The 19,500-nt window shown below is 42.8% G+C and overlaps 1 protein-coding gene across 3 annotated transcripts in view; it reads right to left on the bottom strand.

The window, feature by feature from the left end:
- Nucleotides 1–19,500, bottom strand: part of GHRHR (growth hormone releasing hormone receptor) — a 38,492-nt gene that overhangs the window by 8,772 nt on the left and 10,220 nt on the right. For all 3 annotated transcript variants that reach the window (XM_058181032.1, XM_058181034.1, XM_058181033.1), the window contains 7 exons: nucleotides 18,070–18,167; nucleotides 13,545–13,642; nucleotides 11,710–11,842; nucleotides 8,866–9,019; nucleotides 5,403–5,463; nucleotides 2,756–2,825; nucleotides 652–743 (listed from right to left, as the gene is read on the bottom strand). In XM_058181032.1, coding sequence (XP_058037015.1) covers nucleotides 652–743; nucleotides 2,756–2,825; nucleotides 5,403–5,463; nucleotides 8,866–9,019; nucleotides 11,710–11,842; nucleotides 13,545–13,642; nucleotides 18,070–18,167 — 706 coding nt within the window. The remainder of the gene's footprint in view (nucleotides 1–651; nucleotides 744–2,755; nucleotides 2,826–5,402; nucleotides 5,464–8,865; nucleotides 9,020–11,709; nucleotides 11,843–13,544; nucleotides 13,643–18,069; nucleotides 18,168–19,500) is intronic.

The raw sequence follows: 19,500 nt of genomic DNA, 5'->3' as shown, positions 1-19,500 counted from the left end.
CCATCCCATATACAGTATTTATTGGTTAAAACAATGTGCTGCCTGTCTCTTTCTTTTTCCTTCTTTTCTTTTTCTTTCTCCCTCTCCCTCCCTCTCTCCTTCCTTCCTTCCCTTTCTTTCTTTCTTCCCTTCCTTTTTCTTTCTTTCTCTCTCTCTCTCTTTCATTCCTCCTTCCCTCCTTCCTTCCTTTCTTCCCTCCTTCCCTCCTTCCCTCTTTCTTTTTCTTTCTTTCTTTCTTTCTCTCTTTCTCCCTCTCCCTCTCCTTCCTCCCTCCCCCTTCCTCCCTCCCTCCTTCCCTCTTTCTTTCTTCTTTCTTTCTTTCTCTCTCCCTCTCTCCTTCCTTCCTTCCTTCCTTCCCTCCCTCCCTCCCTCCCTCCAGCCAATCTTTAGATGGCAATGCCCACATTTCTTTATCGTCTCTTCTGTTCATCTTTATTTTTATTTATTTTTTAATTCATATGGTTCACTGAAAATTCCCGATTTGCATGCAGCATGCTCCAAACTACAATTTGAACAAAAACAAGTAACATGGAATGAAATTGAAAATGAAAATATAAAGCACTTTTGTAAATTTCACTTTTCTTCCAAATTTTTTTTTGGGGGGGGAATAATTTTCTAACCTGCTTTATAGCTGCTCCCCCACTGTCTTACCTGTATCGAAATGAGTTGTTCAAGCGCATATCCTTGAGATGCAGCTTTTTCGTCAGGATTTGGACAATATTGACGAAAAGAATGAAATTGACCTGTTGGTGTGGAAGAAACAGAGAAAAAGAGAACGTGCTGGTTGCAGAAATAAAAGATGAAACTTCGTTTCTCAAATCTGGCCACTTTAAGACATTGGATTTCAACTCCCAGAATTCCCCAGTCAGCACAGCTGGCTGAAGAATTCTGGGAGTTGAAGTCCACATTAAGACCTGTGGACTTGTGAGATAGAATGAAATTAACAGTGACTGTTGTGGGGACTGAAGTCAAAGGTTGCAAAAGGGGATCACGTGCCCACCCCCCACCCCCGAGACACTGTCAATTAAGATGTTGTGTTTTGTTGTGTGTGCGTGTAAAGTGTGAAAGTCGGTTTTGGAGCTTTTTGTGGCTGTGTGAGGTTCCTGCTTGTTGCAGGGGCCATTTTGGGTGAAGTGCAGCTGCTTTTACATTGTGTGTGAGTCAGTTGTGTTGGGTTGTGTGCGTGTGTAAAGTGTGAAAGTTGGTTTTTGGTACCTCTTATTGTTTTGTATACTTTATTATTTTATTATTTATTGTTTTGGCCACGCCCACCGGGTCACCTGACCACCAAGACACGCCCACCGATTAAGCCACGCCCACAGAACCCGTATGGAAAATTTTTAGATTTCACCCCTGTGTAAAATCCCTTGACCACAGGGCTGTTGCAGCGGTCATATGTGTGAAAAGTGGCCCTGAGTCGTTTTTTTTTCAGTGCCATTGTAACTTCGAACGGTCACTAAGCAAACTGTTGTCCGTGGAGGGCTACCTGTATATTTTAAAATTAAGGATTACTTCTTTGTCATTTTTACACCTGTCAAAAAGGAAGGGGCGCCGATAATAAAGTTGCGGCCGCCATCTTGACTTTTTTGACTTTCCTTCAGAGCAGGGGTCCCCAACCTTGGCAACTTTTAAGCCTGGAGGACTTCAACTCCCAGAATCCCCCAGCCAGCTTTGCTTTGCTGGCTGGGGAATTCTGGGAGTTGAAATCCGCCAGGTTTAAAGTTGCCAAGGTTGGGGACCCCTGCTTCAGAGAACACCGGCCCATCACCACCATAGGTCCTTTGTTCACAAACACACACACACACACACACACACACACACATGTAGGTCTTTGGTTATTTGGGTTTTCTCCCGCATAAAATTGGAAGTGTCTTGGCGACGCTTCGAAGAAGTCTCATTTGTCATCTTCAGGCTGGTGTTTACAGCTTCGTGCTTCTATGCGGGAGAAAACCTGGATAACCACAGACCTACATACAAACACCTGCGAAAACCTCAGAAAACATATATATATATATATATATATATATATATATATATATATATATATATATATATATATATGAGACTTCATTGAAGCGTCGCCAAGACACTTCCAATTTTACGGGAGAAAACCTGGATAACCACAGACCTACATATATATATATATATATATATATATATATATATATATATATATATATATATATATATATGTTTTCTGAGGTTTTCACGGGTGTTTGTATATAGGTCTTTGGTTATTTGGGAGCAATGTGTGACTGCAGCTGTTTCTTCCTTTTTAACTGCTAGTGGGGGTTTGAACTGATTGGGTGGAGGCTTGGCTGTGCTCTGATTGGATGGGGTTTTTTTGGTGCTCTGATTGGATGGGGGTGTGTCCTCTTTGGGTGGGGGCTTGGTTGTGCTCAGATTAGTCTGAGCTGCAGGGGGATTTGAGCTGGTGAGCTGCACAGCTGTTGTCCGGCTTCGTGTTCGCGGTCAATCAGTTCAAACCCCCACTAGCAGTTAAAAAGGAAGAAATAGCTGCAGTCACACATTGCTCCCAGAAGCACGAAGCTGAAGCCTGAAGATGACGAATGAGGCTTTGTCGAAACGTCGCCAAGACACTTCCAATTTTACGCGGGAGAAAACCCGAATAACCAAAGATCTACATACAAACACCCGCAAAAACCTCAGAAAACAAATATATATATATATATGCAGGAAAACCAGTTGCCAATCCTACCGCTGACATAAAGTAAACTGGAAACCAGATACACACCGCAACAGAGACCATGATGGGGCCTTGGATGACCCACCAGTAAGGGGAATCTTGGTTTACGTCCCAGCACCTGGTGAGGGAGAGAGAGAGAGAGAGAGACCCATGATGGTTTAATGCTTATATAAACAGATGTTTTAATATTAAATGTTCCTCCCTATCTCCTTGGGTTTGTTTTCAAAGGGGCTGGAGTTTTTCCGTGGGCATCAGTTTGGAGAAGAGATCGCCGTTCACGTTCACACAAATTTGAGGACGTTTTGTAGAATATCACTGTAAGCAAGCAGAGCATCGTTGCAATCTGATTGTTGGGACTACTACTTCTGAGGTGGTTAACTAGGTCAGGGGTCTGCAAACTTGGCTCTTTTAAGACTTGTGGACTTCAACTCCCAGAGTTCCTCAGCCAGCTTTGCTGTCCACAAGTCTTAAAAGAGCCAAGTTTGCAGACCCCTGAAGTAGACCATCTACAACTAAGGAGAAATTTCCAATCCCAGCTGTCACCCCAGCCCAGCTCCACCGCGCATGTGCGCACGCCTCCCATGGGGATACACATGCAAATGAGCAGTGGGTGGGGCCAGAGTGGGTTTCAGCAGGTTCTGACCAGTTCTGGAGAACCGGTAGCGGAAATTTTGAGTAGTTTGGAGAACTGGTAGTAAAAATTCTGACTGGTCCCATCTATTCTCTGCCTCCCGAGTCCCAGCTGATCGGGAGGAAACAGGGATTTTGCAGTAACCTTCCCCTGGAGTGGGGTGGGAATGGAGATTTTACAGTATCCTTCCCGTAATGCCCACCAAGCCATGCCACACCCACAGAAGGGATAGCAAAAAAAATTTGAAACCCACCACCGGGTGGGGCGCAGGCGCAGTGGGCTTTCGCATTGTATTTTGGGGGTGCGCGTTTTGGGCTCGGAAGGCCTCCTGCACCAACCGGGAAGCCAAAACGGGGCGAGGGAGGGCGGGGTGCATGCACGGGGGCACTAGCATTGCATTTTGGGGGTTCATGCATGCATTCGTGCCCCATTTTGGGCCTGGGAAGCCTCCTGCACCAACCTGGAAGGCAAAAATGGGTAAATGGGGGGGCGGGGCGCATGCGCAGGGGTGCTTACATTGCATTTTGAGGTTTTGTGCATGTACTCGCGTGCATGTGCTTTTGGCACTCGGCACCAAAAAGATTAGCCATCACTTGGCTAACTAGAAGATGGGTGGACTAGAAGACCTCCAGGACACCTTCCAGCTCTGTTATTGTTATTTTATCCTACATACAGTCTGAGCCTCTGTGGCTCAGACTGCTAATGCAGTCTGTTATTAATAGCAGCTGCCTGCAATTACTGCAGGTTCTAGTCCCACCAGGCCCAAGGTTGACTCAGCCTTCCATCCTTTATAAGGTAGGTAAAAGGAGGACCCAGATTGTTGGGGGCAATAAGTTGACTTTGTATATAATATAAAAATGGATGAAGACTATTGCTTAACACAGTGTAAGCCGCCCTGAGTCTTCGGAGAAGGGCAGGATATAAATGCAAAACAACAAACAAACCAGAAGTTTCGTTAAGAACTTGAAAAGTATATGTGAATTTAGTTAAACTGAAACTGCCTGAGGCTTTGAACGACCAGGGGTGCTCACCAATTTGAATTCTGACTTTGGAACACAGGTATAGTCCTCAGCTTACAACCACAACTGTGCCCAAAATTTCTGTGGCTAAGTGGGACGTTTGTTAGATGAGTCTTGCCCCAGTCTACGACCTGTCTTGCCACAGCTGCTAAGTGAATCACTGTGGTCAGCTACACGGTCGTTAAGTGAATCCGGTCGCCCCCATTGGTTCTGCTAATCAGACGGTCGCAAAAGGGGATCTTGTGACCACGCGGACCTTGCGACTGTCGTAAATATGGGTCAGTTGGCAAGCGCCCGGATTTTGATCCTGTAACTAACCATGGAGGTGTCACAGGGGTCGTAAGTGTGAAAAACAGCCATAAGTCACTTTTTTCCAATGCCGTTTTAACTTTGAACAGTGACTGTTGTAAGTCAAGGACTACTTGCTGTCGGGTGCCCTGACACCCCTTCGGTTCTGGCCAGTATCGTGGCAGGCTTAACTTAAAGCCATTCCTGACTTAAACACCCAAATACACACACACACACACGCCACACAAACCAGGGGTGAAATGCTCCCGATCCGGTAGCGATGGCGGCGGGTGGTTGAGAGAACCGGTAGCAAATATCCCTGCCCCCCACCCCCGCTCCAGCTGAGCCATGCAATCATCAGAGGGTTTTGTTTTTTTTTACTTTTAAAAGCATTTTTTCTTTGGCGGAAAAAATGCTTTTAAAAGTTTTTAAAAAGCCTCTGATGATCGGGCGGCTCAGCTGGGATCATCAGAACCCTTTTAAAAGCTTTTAAAAGGCTCCTCCGGCGATCCCAGCTAAGCTGCCTGATCGCCGGAACCTTTTAAAAGCATTTTTTTACAACCTCTTCAGCCAAAGGGGTTGTAGAAAAAATGCTTTTAAAAGTAAAAAAAAAAAAAAAAAGTTGGCCGCGCCCACCCAGTCACATTACCCCGCCCTCCCCACCAAGCCACGCCCACAGAACCGGTAGTAACAAATTTTGCATTTCACCCCTGATACAAACACGTTGCAGCAACATGAAGAAAAGTGTCTGGCTTACAAAATATCTTCAAAATTGACTTTCAGAAATATCCACAGGGCGGTGAAGAATGTCGGGGAACCTTGAAAAGAAAAAAGAAAAGAGAATTTGTGAATGTATTCAACTCTGCCCAGGGCTGAGTTTGCAGCAGGAGGGAGGGAAAGGAGAGAGAGAAAGAAAAATCGATATTCTACACTTTGTTTTTACAAATTGCAGTGAAACCTCTGCAGAACTAGCTAGGGAGACCCAAGTTCAATTAGTTCATCAAACGGAGACAGCTTTGTACAAAACACGGATAGACCTCCACTTACGATCGTTCATTTAGCAACTGTTCTAAGTTACAACAGTGCTGGAAAAAGGGACTTAGGATCGTTCCTCACACTTACGACCATTGCAGCATCCTCACAGTCATGTGATTAAAATTCAGACGCTTGGCAACTGACTCGTATTTATGACGGTCGTAGTGTCCCGCGGTCAGCTGATTCCCCTTTTGCCCGATTCACTTAACAACTGTCTTACTATGAGCGAGTGGCAGTGATTCACTTAACAACTGGGGCGAGAAAGGTTTGTGAAATGGGGCAAGACTCACTGAACAACTGTCTCGTTTAGCAGCAGAAAGTTTGGGCTCAGTTGTGGTCTTAAGTCGAGGACTAGCTGTATGATAGTGTCCATTGAGATTTCTCTAACGGTGGGTGCATGGTGCTCTCTGAGTTTGGGGTTTTTTTCCAGATGTTTCATGACTCTACTAGGGAACGCCATCAGTGGCAGAAGGGAGTGGGATCTGCACTTTTTTGTTAAACTAGTGGTTTGCCATGTCAGTATCGGTGGGAGTGTTCTTAGGGTCTTAAATTTAGCTTTTCTTTCTTTCTTTCTTTTTCTCTTTCTTTCTTTCCCTTTTTCTTTCTTTCTCTCTCTTTTTCTTTCTCTTTTTCTTTCTTTCTTTCCCTTTTTCTTTCTTTCTCTTTTTCTCTTTCTTTCTTTCCCTTTTTCTTTCTTTCTCTCTCTTTTTCTTTCTCTTTTTCTTTCTTTCCCTTTTTCTTTCTTTCTTTTTCTTTCTTTTTCTTTCTCTTGCTTTCTCCCTTTTTTCTTTCTCTTTTTCTTTCTTTCTTTCCCTTTTTCTTTCTTTCTCTTTCTTTCTTTCCCTTTTTCTTTCTTTCTCTTTTTCTCTTTCTTTCTTTCCCTTTTCTTCCTTTCTCTCCCTTTTTCTTTCTTTCCCTTTTCTTTCTTTCTTGTCTCTCTCCCTTCTCTCTTTTTCTTTCTTTCTCTGTCTCTCTTTCTATTCCTTCCCTTTTCTTTCTTTCTCTCTTTTCTTTCTTTCTTTCTTTTTTCTTTCCCTTTTCTTTCTTTCTCTCTTTCTTTCTGTCTTTTTTTCTTTCTCCCTTTTCTTTCTTTTTTCTTTCTTTCTTTCTCCTTTTTCTTTCTTTCTTTTCTTTTCTCTTTCTTTCTTTCTCTTTTCTTTCTTTTTCTCTCTCTTTTCCTTCTCTTTTTCTTTCTTTTCTCTCCTTTTTCTTTCTTTCTCTTTTTTTTCTTTTCTTTTCTTTCTCCTTTTTCTTTTTTCTTTCTCTCTCTTTTTCTTTTTCTCTCTTTCTTTCGCTTTTTCTTTCTTTTTCTGTTTCTTTCTTTCCCTTTTTCTTTCTTTCTCTTTTTCTCTTTCTCTTTTTCTTTCTTTCTTTTTCTTTTTCTCTCCATTTTTCTTTCTTTCTTTCTCTCTCTTTTCTCTTTCTCTTTCTTTCCCTTTTCTTTCTTTTTCTTTTTCTTTCTTTTTTTTCTTTTTCTCTTTTTCTTTCTTTCTCCTTTTTCTTTCTTTCTCTCTCTTTCTTTTTCTCTCTTTCTTTCCCTTTTCTTTCTTTTTCTCTTTCTTTCTTTCCCTTTTCTTTCTTTCTCTTTTCTCTTTCCCTTTTCTCTCTTTCTTTTTCTTTCTCTCTTTCTTTTTTTCTCTCTCTTTTTTTCTTTCTCTTTCTTTCTTTCCCTTTTTCTTTCTTTCTCTTTTTCTTTCTTTTTTTTTTCTTTTTTCTCTTTTTTCTTTCTTTTTCTCCCTTGTTCTTTCTTTCTCTTTTCTCTTTTTCTTTCTCTCTTTCTTTTTTGTCTCTTTCTCTCTCTTTCTTTTTCTTTCTTTCTTTCCTTCCTTCCTTCCTTTCTTCCTTCCTTCCTTTCTTTCTCTCTTGTTCTTTCTTTTTTCTCTTTCTTTCTCTTTCTCTCTCTTTCTCTCGCTCTCTCTTTCTTTCTTTCTTTCTTTCTTTCTCTCTTTCTTTCTTTCTTTTTCTCTCCATTTTCTTTTCTTTCTCTCTTTCTCTTTCTCTTTCTTTCCTTTCTTTCTTTCTTTTTCTTTCTTTCTTTTTCTTTTCTTTCTTTTCTTTCCTTCCTTCCTTCCTTCCTTTCTTCCTTCCTTCCTTTCTTTCTCTCTTGTTCTTTCTTTTTTCTCTTTCTTTCTCTTTCTCTCTCTTTCTCTCGCTCTCTCTCTCTTTCTTTCTTTCTTTCTCTCTTTCTCTGTCTTCTTTCTTTCCTTCCTTCCTTCCTTTCTTATTTTCTTTCTCCCCCCCTTCTCCTCTCTTTCTTTCTTTCTCAAACATCTTAACTGCCCATCTCCATCATACACTTTTAGCTTGTCTGCCTGAGTTGATAATTCCTTGGTTAGAGTTCTTGTTCACAGGCAATCATGTGTGAAAATATACACCCATTTTCTGCAGCTTTTTTTAAAAAAAATTAATAGTTTGAGCTAAGCAGAAGCAAATTAAAACAAACCTGTGCTTGGAAAAAAGTGTGAACGTTTTAAATATAGATTTGTCTATTCCTGCGACTCCATAGGGTGATGCAAAAATATGGATTTTATATGCTGAAACTTTACTAGAGAAAGCTATTTTTACCCGTGAGTGGAAATGGCTGTTCTTTCTCTTTTGGTTGATTGGCTAAAGGATTTGGGGGAAAGAGAGATAATTCTAAATGCATCACATTGAGTTTCTTTATGTGTATCCCATCTTTATTATGTTTACAAACAACTCAAGGTGGCAAACATATCCAACACACCTTCCTCCACACATTTTCCCCATAACAACAATCCTGCGGGGTGGGGTGGGCTGAGAGAAAGGAACTGACCCAAGTCACTCAGTTGACTTTTTTTAAGATGCGACTCAAACTCACCATCTCCTGGTGATTGGTCCAAAGTCTCCCAGCCAACTTTCGTGCCTAAGGCGGGACTAAGACTCCCAGTCTCCTGGTGATTGGCCCAAAGTCTCCCAGCTGGCTTTCATGCCTAAGGCGGGACTAGAACTCCCAGTCTCCTGGTGATTGGCCCAAAGTTGCCCAGCTGGCTTTCCTGCCCAAGGCAGAACTAGAACTCCTAGTCTCCTGGTTTCTAGCCTGGTTCCTTACTGGCTCCCTACATCATGCTAATGATACCCCTTCAGTGTTAGCGGTTTAATCCCATCACTTAAAAAAGAAAAGAAAATTAGGGAAGAAGGTGGGTCAAGAATTCAGGCTGACTTACCCCATCCAAAGAAGACAAGCCACCAGTAGAACTTCTTCCCCTGGGGGAAGGAAGAGAGGAGCAGGTAGTTGAGATACAGAGCTTCTACTAAGAGCCACATGAAGTTGGCCATGGTGAAAAAGTTAAGGAAGACCACTGAGATCTTACATCCGGCCTGTGGAAGAAGCAAAGAAACATCTCAAGGAAAACTTTCATTGGCATGGTCCACTCAAATCAAATCCTATCTCCACATAAGAAAAAGGAGGGGGAAAAAAGAGGAAAGGGACACCAAATATGGACTCAAATATTTTGCTTATCCCTCAGTTATTTAAAAAAATAAAAAAATAAAATTCAGTGGTGAGAAAAATAAAGGTTCTACACTAGGGCAAGAAAAACCAAAGGTGCAGGTATAGATTGGGTGAAACTTGGCTCAGTAGCAGTAACAATGAGAGGGATCTTGCAGTCCTGGTGGACAACCACTTAAAGATGAGCCAGCTGTGTTGTGCAGCTGCCAAAAAAGCCAACACAGTTCTAGGCTGCATAAACAGAGGGATAGAATCAAGATCACGTGAAGTGCTAATACCGTTTTATAATGCCTTGGTAAGGCCACACCTGGAATACTGCATCCAGTTTTGGTCGCCACGATGTAAAAATGATATTGAGACTAGAAAGAGTGCAGAGAAGAGCAACAAAGATGATTAGGGGACTGGAGGCTAGAACATATGAAGAACGGCTGCAGGAACTGGGTATGCCTAGTTTAATGAAAAGAAGGACTAGGGGAGACATGATAGCAGCCTTCCAATATTTCAGGGGTTGCCACAAAGAAGAGGGAGTCAAACTATTCTCCAAAGCACCTGAACAAGAAGCAATGGGTGGAAACTAATCAAGGAGAGAACCAATCTAGAATGAAGGAGAAATTCAGTGAGAACCAATGAAAGGGCTTCTCTCCAGAAGTTGTTGGTGCTCCATCACTGGAAGTTTTGAAGAAGAGGTTGGACAGCCATTTGTCTGAATGGCTGGATGACCTGCAAGGTCCCTTCCAACTCTTTTATTCTGTTTTGTTCAATGAAATCAACGTCATCCATACCACCCAACCTTGAAGGATCTACACCCAGTTATTTCCCCACTGGATTTGGGCAACTTTGGGGAACTCTGTCAAGACAAGGGAAGATTGCAAAGGAGGCAGAGAAATATGAGTAGAGAGGTACGTGTGGTTTGCATGTAACTCTACTCACTCAACATGTCGATTCCTGGTGTATTCAATCAATGTCGTCAAATGGATTTTCCTGACATTCAGCTGAGAGCTTCCTTTTGTTAGGGCACAAACACTGGAGGTGGTTTTTAGGTCAGAAATGGTTCCTCACCGCCTGACAGTAACTCTCGTCTTTTATATTGCCTTTGAGGGCTTCTCAAGTGTTTTGAGAGCTTCCAAAGTGAAGATCAATCTCTTTCTCCCAGCCGAGGACCACATGTGGTCTGGACTAATGCACAAGGGCCCACGTTTCTAATCCTGGGTGAGCTGGAACTCCACCACGACTGGATTCTCCTTCCGCTACTTCCTTCAAACATTGTAAGTCTGTAGTAGGACTCCGCAGGATGGGAGAAGGCCTAAATAACTGGAAAGATGCATATTGTACCCCAACTGCCCAAAATTATTTATAAATAAGTCTTCGACTTATGACCACAACTGAACCCAACATTTCCATTGCTAAGCGAGCCCGTGATTTCATGACCGTTCTTGCCAGGGTTGTTAAGTGAATCCCTGCAGTTGTTAAGCGAGTCACATGGTTGTTAAGTGAATAATAAGTGAGTAACTGGGAGGGAATCTTGGAGTCTTAGTGGACAACAAGCTGAATAGAGCCAGCAGTGTGCAGCGACAGCCAAAAAAGCCAATGCAATCTTAAATTGCATTAACCAAGGGATATAATCAAGGGAGGTACTAATACCACTTTGTAAAGCTTTAGGAAGAGCACTACCTAGAGTACTGCATCCAGTTTTGGTCACCATACTATAAAAAAAGATGTTGAGACTCTAGAAAGAGTGCAGAGAAGAGCAACCAAGATGATGAGGGGACTGGAGTCTAAAACATACGATGAACGGTTGCAGGAACTGGGCATGGCTAGTCTAGTGAAGAGAAGGACTAGGGGAGACAAGATAGCAGTCTTCTAGTATTTGAGGGGCTGCCACAGAGAGGAGTGGGGTGTCAAGCTATTTTCCAAAGCACCTGAAGACTAGACAAGGAATAATGGATGGAAACTGACCAAGCAGAGATTCAACCTGGAAATAAGAAGAAATTTCCTGACAGTGAGAACAATCAACCCATGGAACAGAAGTTGCCTTCAGATGTTGTGGGTGCTTCATCATTGGAAGCTTTCAAGAAGAGACTGGATGATCACTTGTCTAAGATGATATAGGTTCTCCTGCTTGAGCATTGGACTAGAAGACCTCCAAGGCCCCTTTCAGCTCCTATTCTATTCTATTCTATTCTATTCTATTCTATTCTATTCTATTCTATTCTATTCTATTCTATTCTATTCTATTCTACTCTATTTTATTCTACTCTATTCTATTCTCCAAAGCACCTGAAGGCAGGAGAAGCAGCAATGGGTGGAAACTAATCAAGGAAAGATACAACCAGGAACTAAGGAGAAATTTCCTGACAGCGAGAACAATTAACCGGTGGAACTACTTGCCTCCAGAAGTTCTGGGTGGTCCATCACTGAAGGTGTTCAAAAATAGATGGGATAACCATTTGACCAGGATGATGTAGGGTCTCCCACCTTGAGCAGGGGGGTTGGACTAGAAGACCTCCAAAGCTCCCTCCAGCCCTAGGATTCTACCTCCCCTGTTTTTTTCATCCCATACCGTGGAGAAGGTGCAGTAATCGTTCCCTTCGCCATCCAGGAGAACTGCGTCCTTGATGAAGATCGCAATGGCTTTCAAGATGAAGGTGGCGAAAAGGTGGACATGGATGTAGTTCCTTGGGCATCGGAGTCTCCTGCAGGAAGAGAGAAGATACTAAACTGACGGGAATCCATAAGGGTCAATCCAACTTATGTCCCCTAAAGCGTTACAGAGAGTCCTCAATTTACGGCCAGAGTTGAGCCAAAAACTTCTAAGAAAGTAAGGCAGTTGTTAAGTGAATTTTGCTCCGTGGTAAACAACCTTTCTTGCCCCAGGTTATTAAGTGAATCACTGCAGTTGTTAAATGAGCTTTGCCGTCACTCTTAATATATTTTCTTGCCCCGGTTTTTAAGTGAATCCATAAAGTTGTTAAGTGAATCACGTGGTCATTAAGGGAATCTGGCTTCCCCATTGACTTTGCTTGCCAGAAAGTTCGCAAAAGGGGACCGCCTGACACTGTGACCGTCATAAATAGGAACCGGTTGCCAAGTCTATGAATTTTGATCGCGTGGCTATGGGGAATCCTGCAATGGTCGTAAGTGTGAAAAACGGTCGTAAGTCCCCTTTTTTCGGTGCCATTGTAAGTTTGAAGGGTCACTAAATGAATGGTTGGAAGTCGAGGACTACCTGTACTACTACGAGATGAGGTGGCGCAGTGGTTAGAGTGCAGTACTGCAGGCTACTTCTGCTGACTGCCGGCTGCCTACAGTTTGGCGGATCGAATCTCACCAGGCTTAAGGTTGACTCAGCCTTCCATCCTTCCAAGGTCAGTAAAGTGAGGACCCAGATTATTGTTAGGGGCAACAGGCTGACTCTGTAAACCGCTTAGAGAGGGCTGTAAAGTACTGTGAAGTGGTATATAAGTCTAAGTGCTTTTGCTATTAGCTCCTTGGAAGAAGCAAAGAAGTAAATTCATTGCACTAAAGTTCTAAAGGTAGAACTTTCATGCAATAAATACATTTGTCAAGAAATAATGATGGTTGTGGAGGAAGCTGTAATTGTGGATAATTGCACCCTGAGCATCTGAGGGAATATTTTTTGAACTTGGCCGTAAGTCAAGGTGTACCTTTATTCACCTGCAGAATGGAAATAAGTGCCTTGCTCTGCTCCACAGATTTGTTGCAGCAAATGCAGCACACCTATTGTAACCCTACACAATAAATGTAGAACACACAAGCGAAGTGGGTTGGGAGGAAGATATATTTCCTAAGGTGATACACATGCCACAAATGAGAGCCAGTTTGGTCTAGTGGTTAAAGCCCCAGGGTAGAAACTGGGAGATTGTGACTTCTAGTCCTGCCTTAAGCAAGAAAGCTGGCTGGATGACTTTGGGCCAGTCGCAGGTTGATGGAGAGTTCTAGTACCACTTTAGTCATGAAAACCAGCTAGGTAATTTTGGGCTAATCACCAGGAGATGGTGAGTTCTAGTCTCACTTTAGGCATGAAAGCTGGCTGGGTGACTTTGGACTAATCACCAGGAGATGGAGAGTTCTAGTCCCACTTTAGTCATAAAAACCGGCTAGATAATTTTGGGCCATTCACTAGGAAATGGTGAGTTCTAGTCCCACTTTAGTCATAAAAGCTGGCTAGGTGATTTTGGACTAATCACCAGGAGACAGTGAGTTCTAATCCCACTTTAGGCATAAAAGCTTTCCGGCTGACTTTGGGCCAATCACCAAGAGGCAGTGAGTTCTAGACCCGCAACAACAACAACAACAACAACAACAATAATAAGGAGGAGGAGGATGTAAATATTGTCATGAATTTTACTTCCAGGATCCTGGAAACCTACATACCTGACTGCCAGGAGAACAACAATTGCGATGGCAAGAGAGACAGCTGAGATGCTGTAACCCACAGTATAGATGATTTGGATCGTTGAAAAGAAAGAAACCTGGAATGAAAAGCACATCAGAAGTTCATCTGGCGTTGCCTTGAGTACCTTTCTCACGCATCCCTCTTTCTCCAGGGTGTTTCTCTTACAAAATCCCTTCTTGACATCTCATCAAGGCCTTCCTAACTGCTCAAGGATAGCTCTATTTTCTTTAACCTGGTGGAATGAGAGCAGTGGTGGGTTTCAAATTTTTATACTACCGGTTCTGTGGGTGTGGCTTGGTGGGCGTGGCAGGGGAAGGATACTGTAAAATCTCCACTCCCACCCTACTCCAGGGGAAGGATACTGCAAAATCCCCATTTCCTCCCGATCAGCTGGGACTCGGGAGGCGGAGAATAGATGTGGGCGGGGCCAGTCAGAATTTTTACTAGCGGTTCTCCGAACTACTCAAAATTTCCGCTACCGGTTCGTCAGAATTGGTCTGAACCGGATGAAACCCACCTCTGAATGAAAGCCACAGAGAAATCCAGAAAGGAGAGGATGATCTAGCAGTTCCCAACCCGTATAGTCCGCTACCGGGCCTTGCAAGTGGCAGGCAAGTGCGTGCATTGCAGTGTGACGGTTGTGTACACCTGCCCCTTACATAAATGGAGATACTTGTGTGAGCACATATGCCTACTGCTTGCACGCAGCCATCCCCTCTCCTTCCCCAGCCTCCCGCCTTGCCGGTCCACCTTGCCAGAAAGATTGGAGACCCCCTGGGATAATCTCATACTTTTTGCACCTGTAGCTCCCATGAGCCCTCCCCCCCACCAAGGATGGGACTCCCCCTTCAAGGTTACACACAGTATGAGTGTTAAACCCCTGCTGCAGCTCTTTAACACCTTGGGATTTGTCTGAAATTGGAGTCACAAGTTTGCGACCAAGCGGTGCCACTCCATAAGGTCACGAAATGGCCACGGAGAGAAATCAAGAATCGATTGTTCCCCGCTGCAGGATCATATGGGTCACCCTACTCTCAGTTTTAGTTAGCTGAAGCACAGAGATACCAAGCAAACCTCGATTTGTGCGGGGTCCTTGGTACTCTCTGAGATTGAGGTAGTTTTCTTGCAGACTTACCAGTTTAAGGGAATGGAGTTTGCAGGGAGGAAGATGTTACCGAGTTGGGTCATGAAATGTCTGCAACAAAACCCCCAAGCTCAGAGAGCACTAAGTCCAAGGACCCCATTTTTCTCCTCCCTTCTAGCATTGATGATGTTACCTAGTTGGGTCATTAAACTTCTTCAAGAAAACAAGCTCAGAGAGTAATAAGGACTCCAAAGTTGTCCTCCTCCTCCTCCTCCTCCTCCTCCTCCTCCTCCTCCTCCTCCTCCTCCTCCTCCTCCTCCTCCTCCCTGTAACCCCCCTCCCTTCTAGCATTGATGATGTTACCTAGTTGGGTCACACAACGCCTGCAAGAAAATCCCCAAGTTCAGAGAGCACCAAGGACCCCATAGTCCTTTTCCTCCTCGTCCTCCTCCTCCTCCTCCTTGCAAACCTCCCCTCCCTTCTAGCACTGATAGTGTTACCTAATAGGGTCATGAAACGTCTGTAAGAAAAGCCACCAAGCTCAGAGACACCCCCAAGGAGGCCCCACAATTCAGCCCTGAGCTGCAAGTGCTCTCTTCTCCTCTGTGACTGACTGGCGAAGATGTTGTTTATCTCAACTCATCCTAATCTCATGGCAGCCTTCTCCCCCTCCCCACCTCGCTCTTCAGGCCGCTGGCAGCTTGACGGTGGGGGCCCTACAATTAACGCCAGCGCCACACAATTGGCGCGTTAAGGACATGGAAAATAATGAGCATTGAGAAGGTTGCCTGGTTATGTCCAATTATTAAAGGAAGGCCAGACGAATCTGCTATTTGTGGAGGCATCGGAAGAGACCCTTCACTCAAACCCCCATCCAGGTCAAGGACCACTCGGAAGATTGTGAAGTCCTGCTGTTCACCATTGAAAAGCGAGGAGGAGCGGAGGGGAGCAGTTTAACACGGCATCTCTCCGCCATTTGTAGTGGCACAAATACGAGTCGATCACCCCACACAGGCGATGTTCTCCTCGCCTTTGAAATTCTATTTCGGTCCTGTGAATTGAAATCTCCAACTCAAGAGAGCTTCACCTAAATCCTGGATCCTCTGACTAAAGGCCTGGCGCCAATTATTTTAACCAAGGAAAAAAAACAACAACACACAAAACAAAATAACACCCAGGCAGCAGAGTGTCTCCTCTCGACGCTAAAATACAGATAGTTCTTGACTTATGACCCAAAATGGAGCCCCAGATTTCTGCTGCTAAGTGAGGCAGTTCTTTTAAGTGAGCTGGTCGGAAGTTTGCAAAAGGGGATCACGTGACCCTGGGATCCTGCCAACCATCATAAATACGAGTCAGTTGCCAAGCGCTTGAATTTTGATCACATGACCGTGGGGATGCTGCAACGGTTGTATGAGTGTGAAAACCAGTCATAAGTAACTTCTTTCACTGCTGTTGTAACCTCGACCGGTCACTAAATGAATGTTTATAACTCAAGAATTATGTTTAAATTGCAGATGAGAATAACAAGAGAGTTTTTCTGCCATGATTTAAATTCTGCTTTAATTGTTTAGGATTAGGAAAGAGAATATAAAGATGGATGGATGGATGGATGGATAGATAGATAGATAGATAGATGGGTGGGTGGGTGGATGAATAGATAGATAGATAGATAGATAGATAGATAGATAGATAGATAGATAGATAGATAGATAGATAGATAGATAGATAGATAGATGGGTGGGTGAATGGATAGATAGATAGATAGATAGATAGATAGATAGATAGATAGATAGATAGATAGATAGATAGATAGATAGATAGATAGATAGATAGATATGGATGGGTGGGTGGGTAGGTGGTTGGGTGGGTAGATAGGTAGGTAGGTAGATAGATAGATAGATGGATGGATGGATGGATGGATGGATGGATGGATGGAGAGATAGGTAGATAGGTAGGTAGATAGATAGATAGATAGATAGATAGTGGGTGGGTGGGTGGGTGGGTGGGTGGGTGGGTGGGTGGATGGGTGGGTGGATGGATGGATAGATAGATAGATAGATAGATAGATAGATAGATAGATAGATAGATAGATAGATAGATGGATGGATGGGTGGATGAATAGATAGATAGATAGATAGATAGATAGATAGATAGATAGATAGATAGATGGATGGATGGATGGATGGATGGATGGATGGATGGATAGATAGATAGATAGATAGATAGATAGAGATGGATGGATGGATGGGTGGGTGGATGAATAGATAGATAGATAGATAGATAGATAGATAGATAGATAGATGGATGGATGGATGGATGGATGGATGGATGGATGGATGGATAGATAGATAGATAGATAGATAGATAGATAGATAGATAGATAGATAGAGATGGATGGATGGATGGATGGATGGATGGATGGATGGGTGGATGAATAAATAGATAGATAGATAGATAGATAGATAGATAGATAGATAGATAGATATGGATGAATGGATGGATGGGTGGATGAATAGATAGATAGATAGATAGATAGATAGATAGATAGATAGATAGATAGATAGATAGATAGATAGATAGAGATGGGTGGGTGGGTGGATGAATAGATAGATAGATAGATAGATAGATAGATAGATAGATAGATAGATAGATAGATAGATAGATAGATAGATAGATAGATAGATAGATAGATAGATAGATAGAGATGGATGGGTGGGTGGGTGGGTGGGTGGGTGGATGAATAGATAGATAGATGGATGGATAGATAGATAGATAGATAGATAGATAGATAGATAGATAGATATGGATGGATGGATAGATAGATAGATAGATAGATAGATAGATAGATAGATAGACAGATAGATATGGATGAATGGATGGATAGATAGATAGATAGATAGATAGATAGATAGATAGATAGATAGATAGATGAGATGGATGGGTGGATGAATAGATAGATGGATGGATGGATAGATAGATAGATAGATAGATAGATAGATAGATAGATAGATAGATAGATAGATAGATAGATAGAGATGGATGGATGGATGGGTGGATGAATAGATAGATAGATAGATAGATAGATAGATAGATAGATAGATAGGGATGAATGGATGGATGGGTGGATGAATAAATAGATAGATAGATAGATAGATAGATAGATAGATAGATAGATAGATAGATAGATAGATGGATGGGTGGGTGGGTGGGTGAATAGTAGATGGATGAATGGATGGGTGGATGGATCAGTGGATGGATGGGTGGATGGACAGAAAGAGAGAGAAAAAAAGAGATACATACTGTAGATAGATAGAAATATGGATATAGACTATACACACAGACACATACATACATACATAAATATATTATACACACACACACACAGTATCTGTCTTTATCTCCCACTCCCCCACACTCACTTCATCCTTAGAGGCATCATCTTCCATCGAACAAGCGACCGAATAAGGTGGATTCGGGTCAGACCAGCCTTGCTCTGTGCAACTCCGTTTCACCATCCCTGCGAAAAATTAAAACCAGCAACATTAGATTGGTTCAAGCGATGGGACCCCCGGGGTCAACAACTCAAGGTATTAGCCCTTGGATGTAGTCTGAACAAGAAGCAGGACCAGGAATATCTTAATTATAAGCTGTAAAGATAGTCCTCGGTTTACAACAGTTCATTTAGTGACTGTTTATGACGGTGCTGGAAAAAGTGGCTTAGGACCGGTTTTCACACTTACAACCATTGTAGCATCCTCACAGTCGCATGATCAAAATTCGGATGCTTGGCAACCGACTCACATTTATGACTGTTTCAGTGTCGCAGGCTCGCGTTATCCCCTTTTGCGACCTTCTGATGATCAATGAGTTCACTTAAGAAACATGGTACAAATTTAACAACTGCAGTGATTCACGGTGGCAAGAAAGGTTGTAAAATGGGGCAAAATTCACTTAACCGTCTCACTTAGCAACACAGACGTTGGGTTCGGTTGGGGTCGCACGTTGAGGACTAGCTGTATTCAAAGAATTTTAGGCGAAAACTTGCTCAAAAACAGGAACTGGGAGAGGGACCTTGGAGTCCTAGTGGACGATCCCTTAAACAACAATGTTGTTGCTGTTAGTAGCGAAGTCGTGTCCAACCCACCGCGAACCCCATGGACAACGTTCCTCCAGGCCTTCCTATCCTCTACCATCCTCTGGAGTCTCACTATTATTTTATAATAATTTGTAATCAAATCAATATTGATACATGGGAATGAACCTGTTATGTTCTTGATTTGGCAGCCCAAGGCCAGGGAATTTATATATTAGGCTCGTCCTTAAGGGGCCCAGCATCACCTCGAGATGAGATGGGTGGCAAACAAACCTAATAAATCAATAACTAAGGGATGTTTATTAAATCCAAATGGGCATAATTGCCAGAATTATACCATTTGTGTAAACGTCTGCCATTGGGGTCAGTTTATTTATCTCAGTAATTACGTAATTGATGTCATATGTCGAAATTCACATCACTTGTCGAGTGCGAATGACATCAGTAATGTAAATTTACCCCAGTCACCTAATTATGTCAATTACATACATCAACTTCGTCAAATAACAGCAATTATGTTAATTGACCCACTTTAGAAAGAAGAGATGGTGTCTATTATGGGGGAATGAAGATTCATCCGTTGAAACCAAAAATCCTGTTCAGCTGAGGTAAAATCGAGGATTTAGTCTAATCGTATCGAGTTTAAATGTGGATAAAGAACAAAATTTAATTTTTATCCTTGCCTGATCTGTTTCAAGTGTGACACGCACATATACACCCATAGTGACTGACTGTGGCTTGTTGTGAGGTGTGAAAA

The sequence above is a fragment of the Ahaetulla prasina genome, chromosome 4 (assembly GCF_028640845.1).
Source record: "Ahaetulla prasina isolate Xishuangbanna chromosome 4, ASM2864084v1, whole genome shotgun sequence".
NCBI classification, from domain to species: domain Eukaryota; kingdom Metazoa; phylum Chordata; class Lepidosauria; order Squamata; family Colubridae; genus Ahaetulla; species Ahaetulla prasina.
This window is presented reverse-complemented; position numbering and strand designations above follow the sequence as displayed.